Source organism: Melospiza georgiana, chromosome 2, assembly GCF_028018845.1.
Source record: "Melospiza georgiana isolate bMelGeo1 chromosome 2, bMelGeo1.pri, whole genome shotgun sequence".
NCBI classification, from domain to species: domain Eukaryota; kingdom Metazoa; phylum Chordata; class Aves; order Passeriformes; family Passerellidae; genus Melospiza; species Melospiza georgiana.
The window spans coordinates 105,801,570-105,818,775 of NC_080431.1; the positions used below are offsets into that span (position 1 = coordinate 105,801,570).

General features: G+C 41.8%; 1 protein-coding gene across 6 annotated transcripts in view; it reads left to right on the top strand.

The window, feature by feature from the left end:
* Positions 1–17,206, top strand: part of CNKSR2 (connector enhancer of kinase suppressor of Ras 2) — a 205,884-nt gene that overhangs the window by 180,254 nt on the left and 8,424 nt on the right. The window contains exon 21 of one of the 6 annotated variants that reach the window (XM_058044936.1): positions 8,623–11,542. The exons of 4 other annotated variants lie outside the window; for them this stretch is intronic. In XM_058044936.1, the coding sequence (XP_057900919.1) occupies positions 8,623–8,672 (50 nt within the window). In that variant the 3' untranslated portion in view covers positions 8,673–11,542. Of the gene's footprint in view, positions 1–8,622; positions 11,543–17,206 lie in introns of those variants that run through there. One more of the 6 variants, XM_058044937.1, reaches the window with a different exon arrangement.

Sequence of the window (17,206 nt, forward strand, 5' to 3'; positions counted from 1 at the left end):
GCCAAACCTCCCTACTTCTCTGTTTTTGTAGAAGCTGATTTGACATTTTTAACAAGTGCAATCCAAGAAGAGAACTAAAGGGAGCTGTTTGGTATAAGATGTTTCTGCCTGATAGGGAAAAAAGAAAAAGGTTTGGTTTTGATGTTGGTAATGCATGAAAAAAGATGTATAGTACTTATTCATGTACAAGACTGCAGAGAAGAAGAAAGTGAAAAAGACAATGTAGCTTCTGAAGAAAATAGCAGAGAACAATAGCTAACTGAGCAGCTTGAGAAATGCATGGGAGGGAGGTTGCTGTTATGGGGTAAGAACAGAGCTCAGCTACACGATAGTCTGTGTTTTTCAGGCTGTAGAGAAGAAATTTTCTTTGTTTAGTTGTGGTATTTTGGGGAAAAGCACATAAGCAAACCAAAGCCAGAATGTGTAGCCAATTTCTGGGAATACATCCCTGCATACCAGCTCTGGGTTTTGGTGTAGCTTGTCCAGGGGACCCTTGCTCAGGCACGTGACTGGTGTGGACAGCAGAAACCCCTCCTTCCAAGCATCCTTTGGCTGACCATCCCCTGAGGGAGGGCACTCTTACCTACCATTTTCAAAAGGTGGCTGTTTTTACAGGTGACCCTTCCCCCAGCATCTCTGGGTGTTTTGGTCTGTTTGGATTCCCTTGCATACAAAGTCACCAGTTGTGGTGACAGTAAGGGATTTTCTCCTCGAGTCTCTTGATGCCCTTTGTGCTGCTGTTGGCAGGACCAAGGGCTGAGCACACAGCAGCTCTGGGCACTGGCGCTGCTGGAGGCTTCCAGGGGAGCAGGCTGAACCCTCCACATCATTACCCAGATCGAGAGGTTTCTTGTAAAACTAGTTATGTTTGAAAAGTGTCCCCACCTCCCAGCAGATTGCTACAGCACTGCCAGGGTCAGGTGTCAGTGGTGTCACTATAGTGGGTGCTCCCTCCCACCCAGCCCTTGCCTTTCTCCAACTCCTCTTCCTTGCCTCAGCCTGATCAGCCACCATCTCACACCAGCCATTCCCTGTGCCCAGCTGCTCCCAGAGCTGGGCAGCCCTTTGAGGAACAGCTGCCCTCACTTATTTCAGACTTCTCATTCCCTGGATATTGTTAACTTGGAATAAACTAAAAGTATTTTTCCCTTTTTGCGATCAAAAGACCTGGATGAGGTAGCAGAAGCTAGCAAGTAGTCATGGTCATTCTGAGATGATGGCACTCTCATTTCCAGTTGAAAACTGCAGAGATCCTGTTTTCATTCTCCTGAAAGAACACCACTTCCAACAACTCAAAAGGCTTCGAGAAGTGCCCATCTCCAACACAGCTCTGCTGGTTTCTGCCAGTAGAGGAGCTTGATGTACCTTAGGAATGGGGAGGTTGGTACCTGGTGGGCCCTGTGCACTGCTCCATCCCTCTAGGGGGACAGCAGGTCTCCCCCAGGCTCTGCCTTTCCACACTGGGGAGGGGTCAGGTGTGCAGGAGAACAGAACCAGGGCCTGAGTCACATATTGGTGCTGTATGTTCAGTGCAGGATTAATCTTTTCTGTGGAACAGTGCCATCATACAGAAGTATGGCAGCTACACCTCACCAAACTGTGTGTGATGGGCAGTTTTGGAGATGCTTGGGGATGAATTATGAAGGAAGAGGCTAAAGAGAAGCAATTTTCATACCTGTGTCTTTGTACCTCTGTGCAGAGGTCATTGAGGGTAAAACCTCCTGAGTTGGTGGAGGAATTGGTGGAAGAGTAGGAATTGATGGGAGTGTAGATGTACCCTCTTACTGGTTATCACCAGTTCACCAAGAACTTCATCAGGATCTTTCTTTGAAAACCACTGGGTGCACCACATCCTCTCACCAAGAGGGTCTCTGGTGGGTGAAATACAGCCTTTCTGTATTTCAGGAAAGGCTGGGAAGGAGGGCTAAGGACTCCTGCATGGCTGGGCATCATGGCCATGAAACCCTGGCATGGCATCCTTCAGCTTTGTCTAGGTTCCTGGCCAGTCTGATAAATCCCTTTTGCCATCCATTTTCATGAATGGCAGCCTTGTGATTTTCAGAAAGAGTTTAGCCAGCAGCTTGAACACATAAGGTGATACGACAAAATACTCCCTTGATCAGTTTGCTGGTTTTTCCCTCCTAAAGGGCATACTGAAGTATTGTCTTAGCAGGCTTCAGGAGGTACTATCCATGCTATATCTCATCCAGTCTAGCATGTTCAGGGATTTCAAATAATTTAAAATTTGCTATTTATTGCTATCTATAAAGTTAAAATACAGTCAGGAGATTCTGATGTTTTCAGCACTTGACTCCTATAACAGGAGTCCTTAGTGTAATGAAATCCCTGTGCAGCCCTGATTTTCTTTTATTACACTAGTGATAGCATTGTTTGGAATATGAAAAGTTTAAGATACACTTTTCATGAAAAATTTGTATCCCCTCTGAAAACAGCTCTTACACATTAAAAATATGCAAGCGATTCTTAACAAATAGCATAGCAATATTTGACTTGTCAGAAGAGTACCTTGCATAAAACCTTTCAGTGCAAGCTTTCTATATGGAGAAAATTATTCTCATAAAAAAATAATTTAAATTTACCAGATGAAAGTACAAGCCTTCAGCATCCAACAAGTGTGAAACATTTAATCAGTAATTCTTCATTTTATGCTCTCAAATAGGTAAGGAATTTCTCCCAGGCAAACAAGGAGGCCATTTCTGTGTTGGTTTGATGGGCTTTCAAGACACCATAGATAGCCAAGAAAGTAGCTCAGTCATTGGTTTAGAAAAAGAAAGGTGATTCCTGTCTTATTTTATGGGAACCAAAGTAATTAAAAGCAAGACTTCTAAAAGCAGTTTCTTTATATGCTAATTTTATGCAGTATATTTCAGGTTGTTGATAGGAGGGAGGGCTTCAGGTCTGATAGCATTCTTGTTACTAAATATGGTCCTCCTCAAACCTGAAAGACACCTGACTGAGTCAAAAATAGAGTTGGAGCAGAACAATAATTCTTGCCTGGGAACAGTCAAGGCAAGTTGGATTGACAGATGAAACACATGCTAGAACATGAGGAGAGGAGAAAGGAACACCTTTGTTAAACACAGCACAACCAGCCAGGAGTGGTGCCAACAATTCACTTGTTGGCCTTGCCAGGACAGTAATAGTAGAGTCCATGTTTTGTGTGTGTGCCCCTCCAGTGAGCTCCAAATTAAATTACAGTATCTCAACCTGATCAATGTTGGTATAACAATAATGATAATCTGCTCCCCTAATTTTCCTAGAGTAGGTTTTGACACCATTCCCATTGGAGCTTTTGGCAAAAGCTGCTGAAAGACCTCAGCTGAATGTGGCACAAAGAAGATAACACTTTTTTCTCAGTCTGTTTTACTTTAACCACATCTTATGCTGTCAGTAGCTTGCAGTGCTCAGTTGCTCTGTGCCTCTTTCATTGCCCAGTCACAGAAGGGGTCCAAGCCCAGGCTGGCAAGTTGCTTCAGCTGTCAGCAGCTGTGGCAGGGGCAGCTTCTCCATGCCCTGCCCTTGGATGTAGCCTGGCAGTGGGAACATGACAGTCTGGCTGGGGTTATTTAGTCACACCAGGGATTTTGTCAGTGTGTTGGTGTTTTTGTTATCAGGATGGAAAGCCCCACCAGAAAAAGCAATCATGTTACTTGATAACATAATTGTTATCTGTTAAAGTCTTCTCTGACCAAAGGGGATTCTACTGGTTGAAGTTAAAAATTTATTTGTATAAACTTAAATTTGTTATGCTATAATTAATTCAGTATGTTTCTGTCTGCTTTTGAAGCCCTGAATAAGTTAATGTAAAAAAAAAGTTCCAGAAATACAATTCTTGAAAAAGTAATTAGTAAAGTAATACACATTACAAGAATAATTTGTCACAATAATAAGACTAATTCTGCTTAAATACTCCTTATTACAAAAATCATTGATAACGATGCAACAAATTAGTCCGTTGCTTTCTTTTCAGGGTTGATGTCCAAAGCATTAGTCAGGAAACAGAGCTCTCATCTTTGTGTTGTACATTAACCCTTTCATGGGGTGATGGACTAGAACTACAGTTCCTGCTTTATGATCAGGAAACAAGGATATGGCTTTTCAAGTAGTTCCCAGAATAAACAATGCAGGAGGTTTAGTAGATTAAATTGAGTTTTATATTCCATTGCAGTCATAGCCTGGCTGATTCTAGCTTACAATACTACTAAGAATTGTATTGAAAGGAATTTCACCATTAGATATATGCCTTATGTACTTGTCTTTGGGATTTAACATAGACTTCTCCTAGGTGAGGCTTATCCCATAGGCTTATGTAACTTAACTCTCTGTGTAATCCAGCAGTTAGAGTGCCAATATGCAGAAATTTTAATATCATTATCAGAATTCACAAACTGCCCAGTGGGATGCTAAAGTTGTGATTATATCCTCTGCTTCTAAATCTATATAAAACTATGAGAAGTCCAGCCAGCTGGTCTTTTTTTTTTTCCTGAAAATGGTTATTCAGCTGTGTCTCACTGGTTATGTCCCAAATTAGAGGGCTTCCTTTCCTGGGAGCAGCTCTTTGTATTGCTTTGCAATTGTTACAAAATGAACTGCTCTGGAAAAATAACCTTATTTTCCGACATGACACTCAGACTGCTCCATCTTGAAGCTGTGCATTGTCACTCCAGTGAGACCCAGGTAATGAGCTGAAGGAGAGAGTTTTGCAGATATTAGAGAGATATCTGAACAGCATAAGAATAACCATGAGATAAACCTAATACGGAGGGACAAAATAGGGGCAGAATTAGAAATAATATAATATAATATATTACACTATTATAATATAGTAAGAGTTAGTGATTTGGCAATTTAATGTGCTACATTTTAGTTTGTTTAGTTCTTTAGTACTGGGTAGACAGGGTTATTTAGCAGTAGCTGTAGTACCTGAAGTGCATAGGAGAGCTGGGTTACATTTGCAATTTAGAAATACTGTGCTAAGTGGGAGGGAAAATGCCTGCTGAGCAGAGCCCTGTAATTTCCACTGCCTTGTTCTCATGGGACCCAGTGCAGCACCTGCAGAGGAGCAGGCACTGGAGGTTGTATGTGGGCTCACACCCTGTGCCTGTTCCTCACCATGGTGCCTTCCCATGGAGCATTTGTCCTCTTGGTGTTCCTCAGTGAGGACATGGGGCACACTAAAGCTTATATTGTGGTGTTGGAAAAGCTGAAACTTGCTTTTGGCAAAGAGCATACTCCTGTATTAGAATTGTTTGATTTAGTGCCCTTTACTGCAGCGTGCTGAGTGGCTCCTGCTATTGCTTCCATACCTGACTGGATTCCCACAGGATGATGTGGGCAGGCACTGCTTTGGAGTGCAGTGTTGGGGATCTGCAGCACCAAATCCCTCCTTCCTCAGGCAGTCTCACTGCCAGGCTCTACCAGCTCCCTTCCATCTCTGCATGGCATTGTCTGAGCCCTGGAGGTGGTGGGAGCTTCCCACCAGTGAGCAGCAGGCAGTTTGCAGCTCTGCCAGTGTTCCTCCCCAGCACTCTGTGTCAAAGGGCCTTGAGCCATTTCCCTGGTAAGGAGAAAGATGTATCTGCCAGTGCACTTCCAGCAGAGGCAGCTTTGTGGCACATGGGGAAGGTTTTCTCTTCCCTGCTGTTCTTTGCATTCATTCTTGTTGGTACCCTGATCACTCATGCAAAGGATTTACCTTTTGGGGAAAATGCACTACTAGATATGCTTCATTATAAGACTAGACAGTAGGTAAGGGCTTCCAGTCAAAGTTCTTCTCTCCTGAATATGTAGACAGATGCAGAAATAGGTACACAAAATAGGATAAAAGCTAAGGAAAGGGTAGATCTTCAAAAGGCAGGTACAGGTTTACTGATGGTCACTAGAGATGGGAAGTCTGAAATTTTCTAAAACTTCAGTATGAATTAAAAAATAAGTTAATTAACCTGCTATTCTTCAACCTAACCTTTCTTTGAAAAGAGAAGTTGTCATAAAAGTACCATTTAATGACCAGGTATCTTGTAGTCTGTTTAGGCAAAATATATCACGTGAAGATTGATAAGAAAGTGTGCCACTAAGTGGCAGTGGTAAAATCTTGTGCTTTTTATTATGAAAAAACTCATCGAAGTAAAAACCCTAACTTCATAGCTTCTCATTAGTGACTGCTGGTGTTCCCTAAACATTTATTTATAGATCAGTCTCAAAGAGAAAGAGTTGTATCACCTTCTGTGTCCCTTTCCTTACATAGGACTTCTTGTGTGAGAGTCATTTTGAGAACCTATTGATTGTGACTCTCAGATATTTCTCTCATGAGAACTTTCTGCTTCCCTTTGCTTCCATTTTTATTGGCTTTTGACACTTGGCCTGGAAAGGCACACAGAGCATCCCCTTGCTCCTGCTTGGTGGGCTGATCCCAGCCCAGGTGCATTCTGTCTCACCACTTTAGATGGGTAAAGTACCTCCTACTGCTGCAGCTTTGCTCAGATATAAAATTCTTCACATCCTACATGACCACTTCAGCTGAATAAATGGGCAGAGATTTACAGCAGACAGTTTTGGATCTGTGACCACTCTGGGGAAGTCCTTTGCCATAAAACTCATAATGCAGACAAAATTTGGTTGATAAATGCAGTAAGTTCACTTTGCTGTATTCACAGGGTCACATTCATTTTTGTATGTGAATGGCAGTTGTTTTATTTTTCAAAACGTTTCCAAGTCTCATGAGTTTCATAAGTTGTAGTGTCAATAAGTATCCGTCCAAAAGCACGTTACTCGTTCATTGTTATTTGTATTTGTTCTCCTTTAAAACAAATTTTAAAACCCTTATCTAGAAACAAAACCACATGCTGGAGATTTTTTACATAAATAATTTTGCTAATGTTAGTGATACAGAAAAAAAATGTGGAGTTTGTAAAAATAAGGAAAAATAATTTTTACTACTAAAAAGCAGATTTTCTAAACACTCAGTTACTATCCGTAAGTGGTATTGAAAATCTATTTAGAAAAGCCCCCTAGTGCCTAAGAATTGTAGTCACATTAAGATAAATAGGAAAGCATATGCTACCACTGACCTTAAGAGGTTAATGGAAGGCAGTTCATGCACAGTGACTAATCCAAACTGGGACAGTGAAAAATTACCAGTGTTTGATAATTTATATCGTTTATATAATAATAAAACCTTAGCAATATTATGGAATAGTCTTTACAAAAGTGTGTCTTACTAGCAGGGTTTTTTTCAGAAATAGTTTTCTAGTGTAAAATTTAGTTGAATTTTATGTACATAACACAAGTCCTGTCCCACCATGTGTTGAAGGTAGCAGTTCTTCCACAGATAGAGGACATGTCCCAGCCAGACTCAACTGAGCATGAGCAAGAGCTGGTATGGGCATCTGCTAGATAATGCCCTTGCCTTAACTTCAGTAACCCTCCTTTATTTCACAGCCACTTTGTTTCACAAAAAGGGAGCTTTCTTTTGCCAAAGCCTGACCTTTGAAACAAACTTCCTGAATTCTTACTGATTAAGTTGTATGAACAGCCATAAGATGACAGGATCTCCTGAAGCTACAGAAGTGATACCTATGAGGCAGCATTTCACTTAATGCCTTTTTCCAAATAAATCCAAGATTCTTATTTTCAATAAGAATTGAAAGCTACAACTGTTCATAGTATAGAACAGGATGAAATCTGAAAAACATTCCCTCTTGTGCTCTACAAAGTCTCCCTTTCCTCAACCCCATGAGTCCTGAAATGTGCTAGTTTGGCCTTTTGTTTGTCAGAGGGTTGGGGTTTGGTTTTGGGGGGTTGGGTTGGCGTTTTTTTTTCATTTTGGTTGTGAAATCTAATGGGGTTTTTTATTTTAAACAATAGGTTATGTAAAAGTTTCTCTTGACTGCTATACTTAGAATTTAGTTATATAAAGTGTTTTCCTCACACTTCTTCTTCCTCCTCTCCTTGTTGATGCACAGAGTCCCAGGAAATCTCAGTAATAGAGAAGAGGCTGAACTGGGTTTGAGTTCTGTGTAGCATTGCTCACCCTCTGCCTCTCTGAAACTCATTTTCCAATTGCTGCCATGTGTGGAGTAAATGTCACCAATGTTTCCATCTGGGATTCTTTCTACCTTGTGTTTTCTGTCCCTAAGAAAATATTTCTTGTCTGCTTTCAAGAACTTTTGTGATATGCTCAAGAATAAAAATGGCAATGCTTGATGCTTTCCTTCCTTTCCATCCTGTCTTTTGGAAAAAAATAATCTCTTTAACAGGGGTTAAACAAATCCCACCCGTTAATTGGAATGAGTTTGTACATCTTTACTTTAGGCACAGTTGAACTCTTTCCTGAAGTTGTTTTGTTTTTTTTTTAACAACAAAACATCCCCCATCTTTTCATATGTGGGATTCAAAATGACAATGGATGTTAAGATCCATGGAGTTTCATTTTTTATTACAATTTAGTGTAGTAGGCAATAGAATAGGGAATGCACTGAGAACAGCCAGGCTTTTGAAACTGCCAGTGAAGAGACTGCATATCCACACAGAAACTCTAAGTAAACAATTTAGCTGTATGCTGTTTATTCCACCTCTCTCTTTCTCTTTTCTTTGCTAACACAGGTCCACAAAGATTCTCGAGTTCTCAAGCCCTAGCTTATGGAAGTGTGTAATGTCAGTGTGGTTGCAAAATCACACGATCTCCTAGCTCTGTATCTTATCCTTCACCCACCATTGCACAACGCTGGACTGTCAGCTAGGAGAACGAAAGGAGCCAGATTGTGTTGTGCCACCTCTTTTTCTAGTTCTCGCATAAGTTGCCACCAGGATATTTTTTCTGTGTTTGTAGCACGTTCGGTGGATTTGGGGCACATTCTTTGCTTCCATTCTCCTCATTCATGTGACCCTTTCCCAGTGCTTCCAGATGAGCTAATGTGTCTTCAACATGGAGAAAACCAACTAAGTTGGTTAGGATGTGTATTGTTCTCTTGTTTTATTTGTGGGTTGTTTGGGGTTTTTTTAATTGGTCTTTGTTCTGTTCTTTTTAAAAAAACATATCTACAAAAAGAGAATATATAACTTTCTGCCCTAAATACCTCTTTTGCATCAGGGATGGATATTTTAATGGAGTGAGGTGTAATAGCAGAACAGTGCCATGTCTCTGTCCTCACAAGCATCGCTGCATGCAGATTAGAAAGGCTCTGTAGTGCTGCTACTGTATGCCAGATTTGCTATTTGCTCTTGTTTGCATGATAGTATTTCTAATTTACTAATATGATATGGAAATAATGGCACATCACCGATCTTTCAACATATTGTATCACTGCTTTATCATATTAGGCTAATACACTGCGAGAGTTGATAGCACCTCTCCATGTCAAATGGGAACCACATCTCTTGGCACTGAACCGATTGGACTCAAAGGTTGATAAACTTATCATTAGAGAATTGGCACGACGGAGACTCAACTTCAGCCTCTTGCAAGCAACCTAATGGCCTCCGTTCAGAAAGTCAGTTCTTCTTGAATAACATTGATGTTTATAACAGAGAACAGACCTGTTAAAGCATAGACAACCACATGCCTGAATATGAGGCCTCCAGGAAGGTGTCAAAGGGCATGGCCAGTCTTTTGAAGAATGCACCCTTTCCACAGTGGGACTAGGCACAAAGTCAGATCCAGTCTACATGGAGCACATTTGCAGAAAATACTGCCCCCCGCACGGGAGAACGGAAGGGGAAGAGGGTCTTGGCAGGGGAAGGGCTTTGATGTCACTCAGTTTTGTTCTGCACACCTCGAGGAATTAAAGAGGGATTCAGCCATGGTAACTGTAATTGCCCATTGCTTGTACTGAACTCCAGTGAACCCATTCAGGCCAACCAGACAGAGTCGTGTCATTTAAGCGTGCTTCACGTTAGTGAAGGAAGTTTCCTTACTGTGTCATGCTAAACTAAGTGTATTCTGTCGAGTGGAGGTATGTACAGACCTTTCAGAGACTTCCATTTATCCAGTGGTTTGTACTGAATTCCCAGAGGGTACACTGGCACTCGTTCGGACGGTGACGGAGAAGATACCTCACGCTGAGATTTATTAGACTCTGCAGTTCAATCTTTGGTTCCTCTTTATCTTCTAGGACTAAAACATGTGAGTGATGCTGCCTGGCCAAGCAGGCACAAAGTATTCTCTGTGTAACACCCAGACTCCGGAGGGCGGTTTTGGGGCCAGTATTTGTCTGGATGTCACTCAAAGTAGATTCAGATATTGTATTTATCATTATGTTCTGAGTCCCCTATGGGTTGATGTTTGCCTCTATCTCTGTGATTAGAATGTGGATTTTCCTTGATATATTTGGCTAAGGGTGTATTGTAATAATGTTAATGCTAATTACTTGATATTTCATACTATCTTACGGGGAGATACTTTTAAAAAATGTATTTTGAAATGTTTTCTTTCTGTTTGCTCAATGTATGGTATTGCATTATGTTAATACCAATAAAATTATATATATATATAGTTATATATATATTTCCCTTTTATAAAGAAGTAAATTATGCTTTTTTGCCTCACAAACAGGAAATGTGCAGTGAATAAAATTACATCATTCTGCCTTACAGCAGGTGACAAAGCTTATAATAGTTTTAATATTCTTTTTTTGAAAAATAAAAAGTATAGTATGACATAAATTAGTTGGAAATTTATCAAAATGCATGTTTTATATTTCTGCTCAATGGGACTGTCACAAAACAGCCTAAATATTTAGCAATGTTGTTTTGGCATCTTTAATTTTTTCTAATCAGAAACATGCACTGTATTGCTATTATTGATTACAAAACTGTACTGTCATAAATTTTTGCCTGTTGGCCAGATAGACAAACCCTCTGAGTTTGTCTGTAGAAATTGATTTTAAAATATAATTTAGTGCTCTTTCCAATGCTTGGCAAAGGCAGAATTTATTTTTTATATAAGGTTGCCTTTGAAGTACCTGCCTCTGCCAGGAATGATAAATCACTGCTAAGTACATAAAGATTCTGCAACCTGAAGGATATGTGATTAAAGTCTTGTTGGAATGGCCTGCAAACCCAGCCAGTCCTTTACATTCTGTCATTAAATTCCATAATTAGTTAGAGGTGAAATATTTTGGAAATGAATTAGAGAAGCAGAAGCAAGGATGTGACTCTAAAATGTCCTTTGGCTGCCATTTGGGGTAACACTGATGGCTTATTTGCTGCTTGTAGCCAAAGGCCAGCATATATCTGCACTAATGCCTATTAGATTGTCTTCAGCTTCCTCTCTTTCTTTTCCCCACCCTTTCTAACATATTGTATTGAGTATCTTTGTTTTGCAGAGGCATTCAGAAGGGCTGTAATTAGCAGTCCCTGGCATTTAATTGCATACACATTTGTTAAATATTTTTCTGTATGCCTTAAAATAAAGTATAGAAAATGGCAGTAAATGTTTCTTTAATGAAGGCATTTGATTTATTCATGAAGTTAGGATTTTTTAAAGGTGTTATTTTGGGCTTAATAAAGGAAATAAGCCAGCAAATTTTCTGTCTTGCTTTTGCATAACCATCGTCTGTCAGGGCTGACGTTCCGTTCCTTTCTCTTGTTCCTTTTGTGGCAAACACATTCTGCCCAATGGGGGAGGATTGGACCTTTCTGCTGTGACCACTCTCATGCCAGTTTTCTGAGCACTTTATGCTGAGGTTCATGCATGTTCACAAGGTCATTTTGACATCTGGTGACATGAGTGATGTCTGGAAGAGCCACGTGGAATTATTGCATTTCTCTCATCACAGCAAAAGCTTTTGTCCTGAAAGGTACCTTGAACTCTGTGTGGTGCTTACAGACCATGGGGGTGTGATGGGCATTCAGCAGCTGATGGGGGGTGCCTAATAGTTGGCAGTGTTGTGCCCTGCATAATTAAGATGTAACTCAGGGTGCAGCTTAATTAGGTTGGAATCTAATCAGTGCAGCTATCATAATGTGCAGTTATAAATCCATTAATAAATCTGAATATCTGAATAATTATGTCATCCTCTGGGATAACATTTTGGGAAGTATTTTGGGCCCCTTTCAGAAATGCCTCAGGAGGTGCTTCCCCAGCAGACCACAGTGGGTTACAGAGGTAACTGAGGCAGACATTCAATAACCTGGCCCCTGCCCACAATAATGTTTCTCCCATGTTGAAAGTAGAATTGCAGTTCCTCAGTGATGCATTTTGGAAAACTCCATTCCCGGTGCTACATTTTTATACAAAGAAGCAGCTTGGGGTGTGGTCTGAAGTGGAGTTCATGTTCAGGGTGGGTGTTGCTCCCCAGGAACGTGTCCCCCATCTGTTCAGGCTTGCTTTCAGGTATCAGTCCCATAAGCCTTGCCAGGCACTGCTGTTGCACGAGCGTGACTGTGGCTTGATTCTCACTGGTGAGTAATGTTGCTGGGTCCGTATCGTTTGTCACTTAACCTTTCACAACTTTGAGTGGTGCAACCTTAGGTTAGGTTTGTAATACCAGTATTTTCCTCAAGGAGTAATTGCTTCTATATATTACTTGTGATTATTATTTGTAGGGAACTCCTCGTCCTGTTCCAAAGCTACAGAATCCCCACATGTCTAGAAATTTTACCCAGTTTGCTCCAGCTCCTGCCTTTCCTCATAAATATGAGTTTTCTGTTGTTTTTGAGCTGCAGGGCCCAAGGGGAAGTGTACCATCAAAGTGGGATTGGTGTGTTTATTTCACTTCAGCATTGATAGCTTGTAGTAAAATTAAACAGCACTTATATCAGTGTGTGGCACAGAAAAATGTCAGGATATCCTATTTCATTGTGTAAAATTCTCCCAGAGAGTCACTAAAATCAGCAGATTAAGGTTAAACTAGAGCCTTTTTAGGCAGCTTAATGAGCAGAGTACCATATCCAAAACCAAGGAAGGATGCAACTATAACCCTACTGCAGAAAACTTCTGCCACTGATCAGAATTCCATTACTTTGGGAAGCTTTGGAGTGACTTCGTTCTTATGCCCAGGAATATAACCTCATGAAACAGCAGGACTGTGAGCTCATTTGAGGTGTGCAGGAGCTGTCAAGAGGCAGCACCAGCAGATAAAGTTAATTATTCCCTCTGTGTGTCCCCTTCTCACTAACACAATGACCCCTTAGCTGGCACCTGTGCTTCACTGCTCAGTGCATGTCAGGAATGGCTGAATGTCACTGTCAGCTGCACAATGCAGATCTGCAGGAGAGGGTTTTTCCTTAGTTTTTCCTCAGTTTCATTCCAGCTGTGTTTAGTAAGCAATTCCCGTTGTGTAGAAGGCTGCAGAGATGTGGCTGAGGTGGGTGTGGGACTCAGAGCAAGAGCAGCCCAAGTGTCCCATGAAGGTGGAGGCGGCACTGTGAACGTGCTCCAGCCTGCAGCTCACACTGCAGCAGCCAGCAGGGCACAGGAGCCTGTGGGGCCATGGCTTGTCCTTCAGATGTCCCCAGAAAGGTGACTCCAGTGGAAAAGAGATTCTCAGGGATCTGCTAACCCAAAAGGAAAACTGTTAGTGCCATAAGTAGTTCCCAATAAGAATTAGGCCTTGAGTGCCACAGCAAAGGCTTGGCATCTGTCAGGCCTGGCAGAGGCTAGGGCTGGATCTTTTAAAGGTGGTACCCACCTGATTCTGGTATTGAACTTGGCTGTAGTGGAAAATGCCTGAAATACCTTCAGACATCTGGCATTTGGAAGATGAGTTTTCCACTTGCTTGCACAGTTCACTTTATTTCAAGAAACCCAATTTATGCTCATGCATGTGAGAGGAGAAGCAGGCTGGTACCACAGGGTGTAAAACTGCAGCAAGTGCAGGACTCTGTTGTGTTGGTGCTTTCAGTGAGCACCCTCCCTAGGGAGTATCTTCTATTGTCTGCAGGCTTATGTAACAGGAGAGAATAGAAACTGTGTATAACTATCTTGGTAACCAAAAATACTTCCACTTTAGAGGAAATTATGGTATAAAATCCAGATTTAATACCTGTATTGAATAAATATAAAATAATAAATACAATAAATATAAAATTTAATGATACTCCAGCTACTGAAGTTTCACCAAACACATGGATCAAAGCTTGTTTTTAAACAATGCTCCTCCCTTCCTTGATTCAAGACTTCTGGGAAAGTCCTGCATTTTTACAAACACAGGGGCAGAAAGGACAGAGGATCACATGAATCAGAAGAAGGCAGGGAAAGGGAAGCAGTGCCAGAGAGAAGGGTTGCAAAGGTTGGATACTGCTCAAGAAACCCCTGTTTTGCTTTTAGTTTAGCTTTAACTCAACTTGCTTAAACTTTTCTTCAGTTGTAGAAAACATTAATATGCTCGTGTGTGTGTGTATAGACATACATATATATATATATATAAATATGTGTGTGTGTGTGATTACAGGTGTAATCACTTATCCAGTCAGACCTTGATGTTAAAGTGGCATAGGACAAAGCATAGGTATCTTTTGTACTTTAACGGGGAAATTGTTCTATTTTACCTAGAGCAGATGATTAGCTGCTGTTTCCATGCAGATCTGCATTTTGTTGCACCTCCTGCCTGCTGTACCATGCCAGGCTTAAATACTGTGTTGCTTCTTCCTTTTCTCAGTAATTAGGGATGTGACCTGTAACATTTTCCTAGGAGGAGCTGACTTTCCATGTCATTGTGGCTCCCCCATAGGTGTGCAGGAGTGACATCATGCACAGCCACAGCTCTGCAGACGCCATCTCCTTTAAGCCTTTCATTGATTTCACCACTTTGTTCCTTTTAGATTGTGGAGGGGGAAGGAAATACATAGCTTAGTCTGCCAGCCAGCCATCTAAATAATGTTAAAAATTATCAATTCCTGAATATTTGTATTTAAAGCATTTGGGTATGTCTCACTCTTGGGCAGTTTGGACTCTTAACGATTAACCTGACCAGCAGCAAAGATGGATTTAGGCTTTGCACTGAGAAACCAACTGCTTCTCTGGAGGATTTCCTTTCTCCCCTCCACTGCAACACTGCTAAAATCCACATCCACTCTCCTTTCATCCTTCTTTTTCACCTTCTATCTAGTACCTAGGGAGATCCCTTCAGTCTCTCTCCTAAGTGTTCCTGGGGTTTACAAGCCCAGCCAGGCTCTGGCAAACTGTGGCCACAGCCCTTGTCTGCCTGTTGGCACAGCTGGGGCTGCAGAGCTGCTGCAGGAGCTGCCCCTTCCCAAGGGCTCTGCAGGTCTCTGTGTTCTGCAGGAGCTGCCCCTTCCCAAGGGCTCAGCAGGGCTCTGTGTGCTGCTCTGCCTCCCTGTCAGTGAAACCACTGCAGGCCCAGGCAGGTTTGATGGTCCCTGTTGGCAGAGAGAACCTGAAGATTACAAATGCTTTCTTGCTGCTGGGATTATATCAGTTTTTAGTTAGCTTGTGGCAGACCAGGGTGTCTGTCCCCAGCATAGACACATCAGGGTCAAGAAGGCAAAGGGAAAAAAACCACCCAGAGGTTTGTGCACCCAAGGCTGTTTTATCTAACTTGAGACCATTTCCCAGAGGCCTGGGATGCTTCTTGTTTTGGGGGAGTATTTATTGCATTTACTGTCACTCGCAGAAAGTCTCTGGGACACTTGAGGTAAATGCCTCTCCTGCACAAAAGGTAAAGAAAAAGGCGTAGCTCTCAAATTGGAATCAAATCTTTGGGATTTGGAGGAAGAAAATAATGTGGCAGCTGCTTAATAATGTAATTAGTGATGCATCCTAACAAAATTGCCTCCTTAATATCCTGAGAAAGCTGAGGTTAGCTGGTTCCTCTGCCAGAGGGAGTGAGCTCACCGAAAGGAGTGAAAATGGGAGTTTAAATTTCAGTGGAGCCTGGAGATTTCAGTCTGACTGTGCCTTGTTCTCTTCCTGTCGCAGACTTCAGAGCAGCTTGGCTTTCTGGGGATTTGCAGAGGGTGGCACTTCTGCTCAAATGCAGGGCTGACTGCAAGGAGAGGAGTGGGCGTGTGTGAGAGGAGTTGCACAGCCAAGGAAAGTGCGTCACTGAGCAGAAAAGGCAGCAAACAGAAACGAGGAGAGTGGGAAATGGAGAATTCCATCAGGATGGCAGTGGTGTCCATCAGTCAGGATGAGAAGTCTAAAGGCAATGGGGTTGAGCCTGAGTGGTGTCTGGAGGCACTGGCAGAGACCAGAGGGGTCCCAATGAAGAGCTTTGATCCTTGAAAAACATCACCTTGTTGGCAGGGTAGGTGACAAAATTTATTAACTGTCCTTACACAGGCAGTTCTGTTCACTCAGCCCCACCTGAAATCATGGGCTCCTCTGGTACCTCACTGAAAGACAAAAACCATGCAAGATTGTGGCAGCTTGAGCTTTAGCAGAAAAGGGAATCACAGAAATGCAAGGACCTCCACTGAAAACTGCTGGAGGTTATTCCATCTATTTAGAGCAGATTTATGAGAAGTGTGTGCCTAGAGATTCTCTGTGGCCAGAGAGCAGTGTGTTAGCCAGCTGGGCTGCAGTGACCTTCTGCAGGGTTCTAATTCAGTACCATCTTCCTGAATCATCAGTTTACACAGACCAATCATCTCTTGATCCATGTAAATACCAATGGTAACTTTCTCTCTGGTCACTTTTCACAGAAGTACCTTATGATCTTGGTTTATAAGAGGGAAATAATGGAAAGATGAATTGCCAAACAGAGCCAGGAGGTGATTGCACTTTAGTACATCACAGAGCTTGGTGCTTGCTCTTTTCAACAGCAAGTGGCAACACAGTATGAGAAGTCCCACCAGTTCTTTCCTGAATGCCAAGAACCCAAACACCTGTTGCAGTTTTACCTAGTCAGCTATAATCTTCATCTCTCCCTCCTGAGAAAATGTAGAAGTCGTTACAAACATTTACTGCATTCTAAGAACTGAGGGCAAAGTACAAGAAATTCAGAAACTTTTCCTATAGAAAGCAGAATAGTGAAAAATAATAATAAACACAATGTTTACTAGACAAATGTACTCATTGTCTCCAGAACTGAAGCAAATAACTTTAGATTCACTTGAAGACAGCAGGAGCTTCTTTGTAACAAAATTCAGTGCCTGTATATTCTTGCATTTGGAAGACAGGGCTCTCACCAACTTTAGATCCCATGTGCTGCAGTTTTGCAGCTTTATTTCTGCTCCTGAGTTACAGAGCTGTTCAGGCTTCTGTGGGGCTGGGGACAAAATTAAA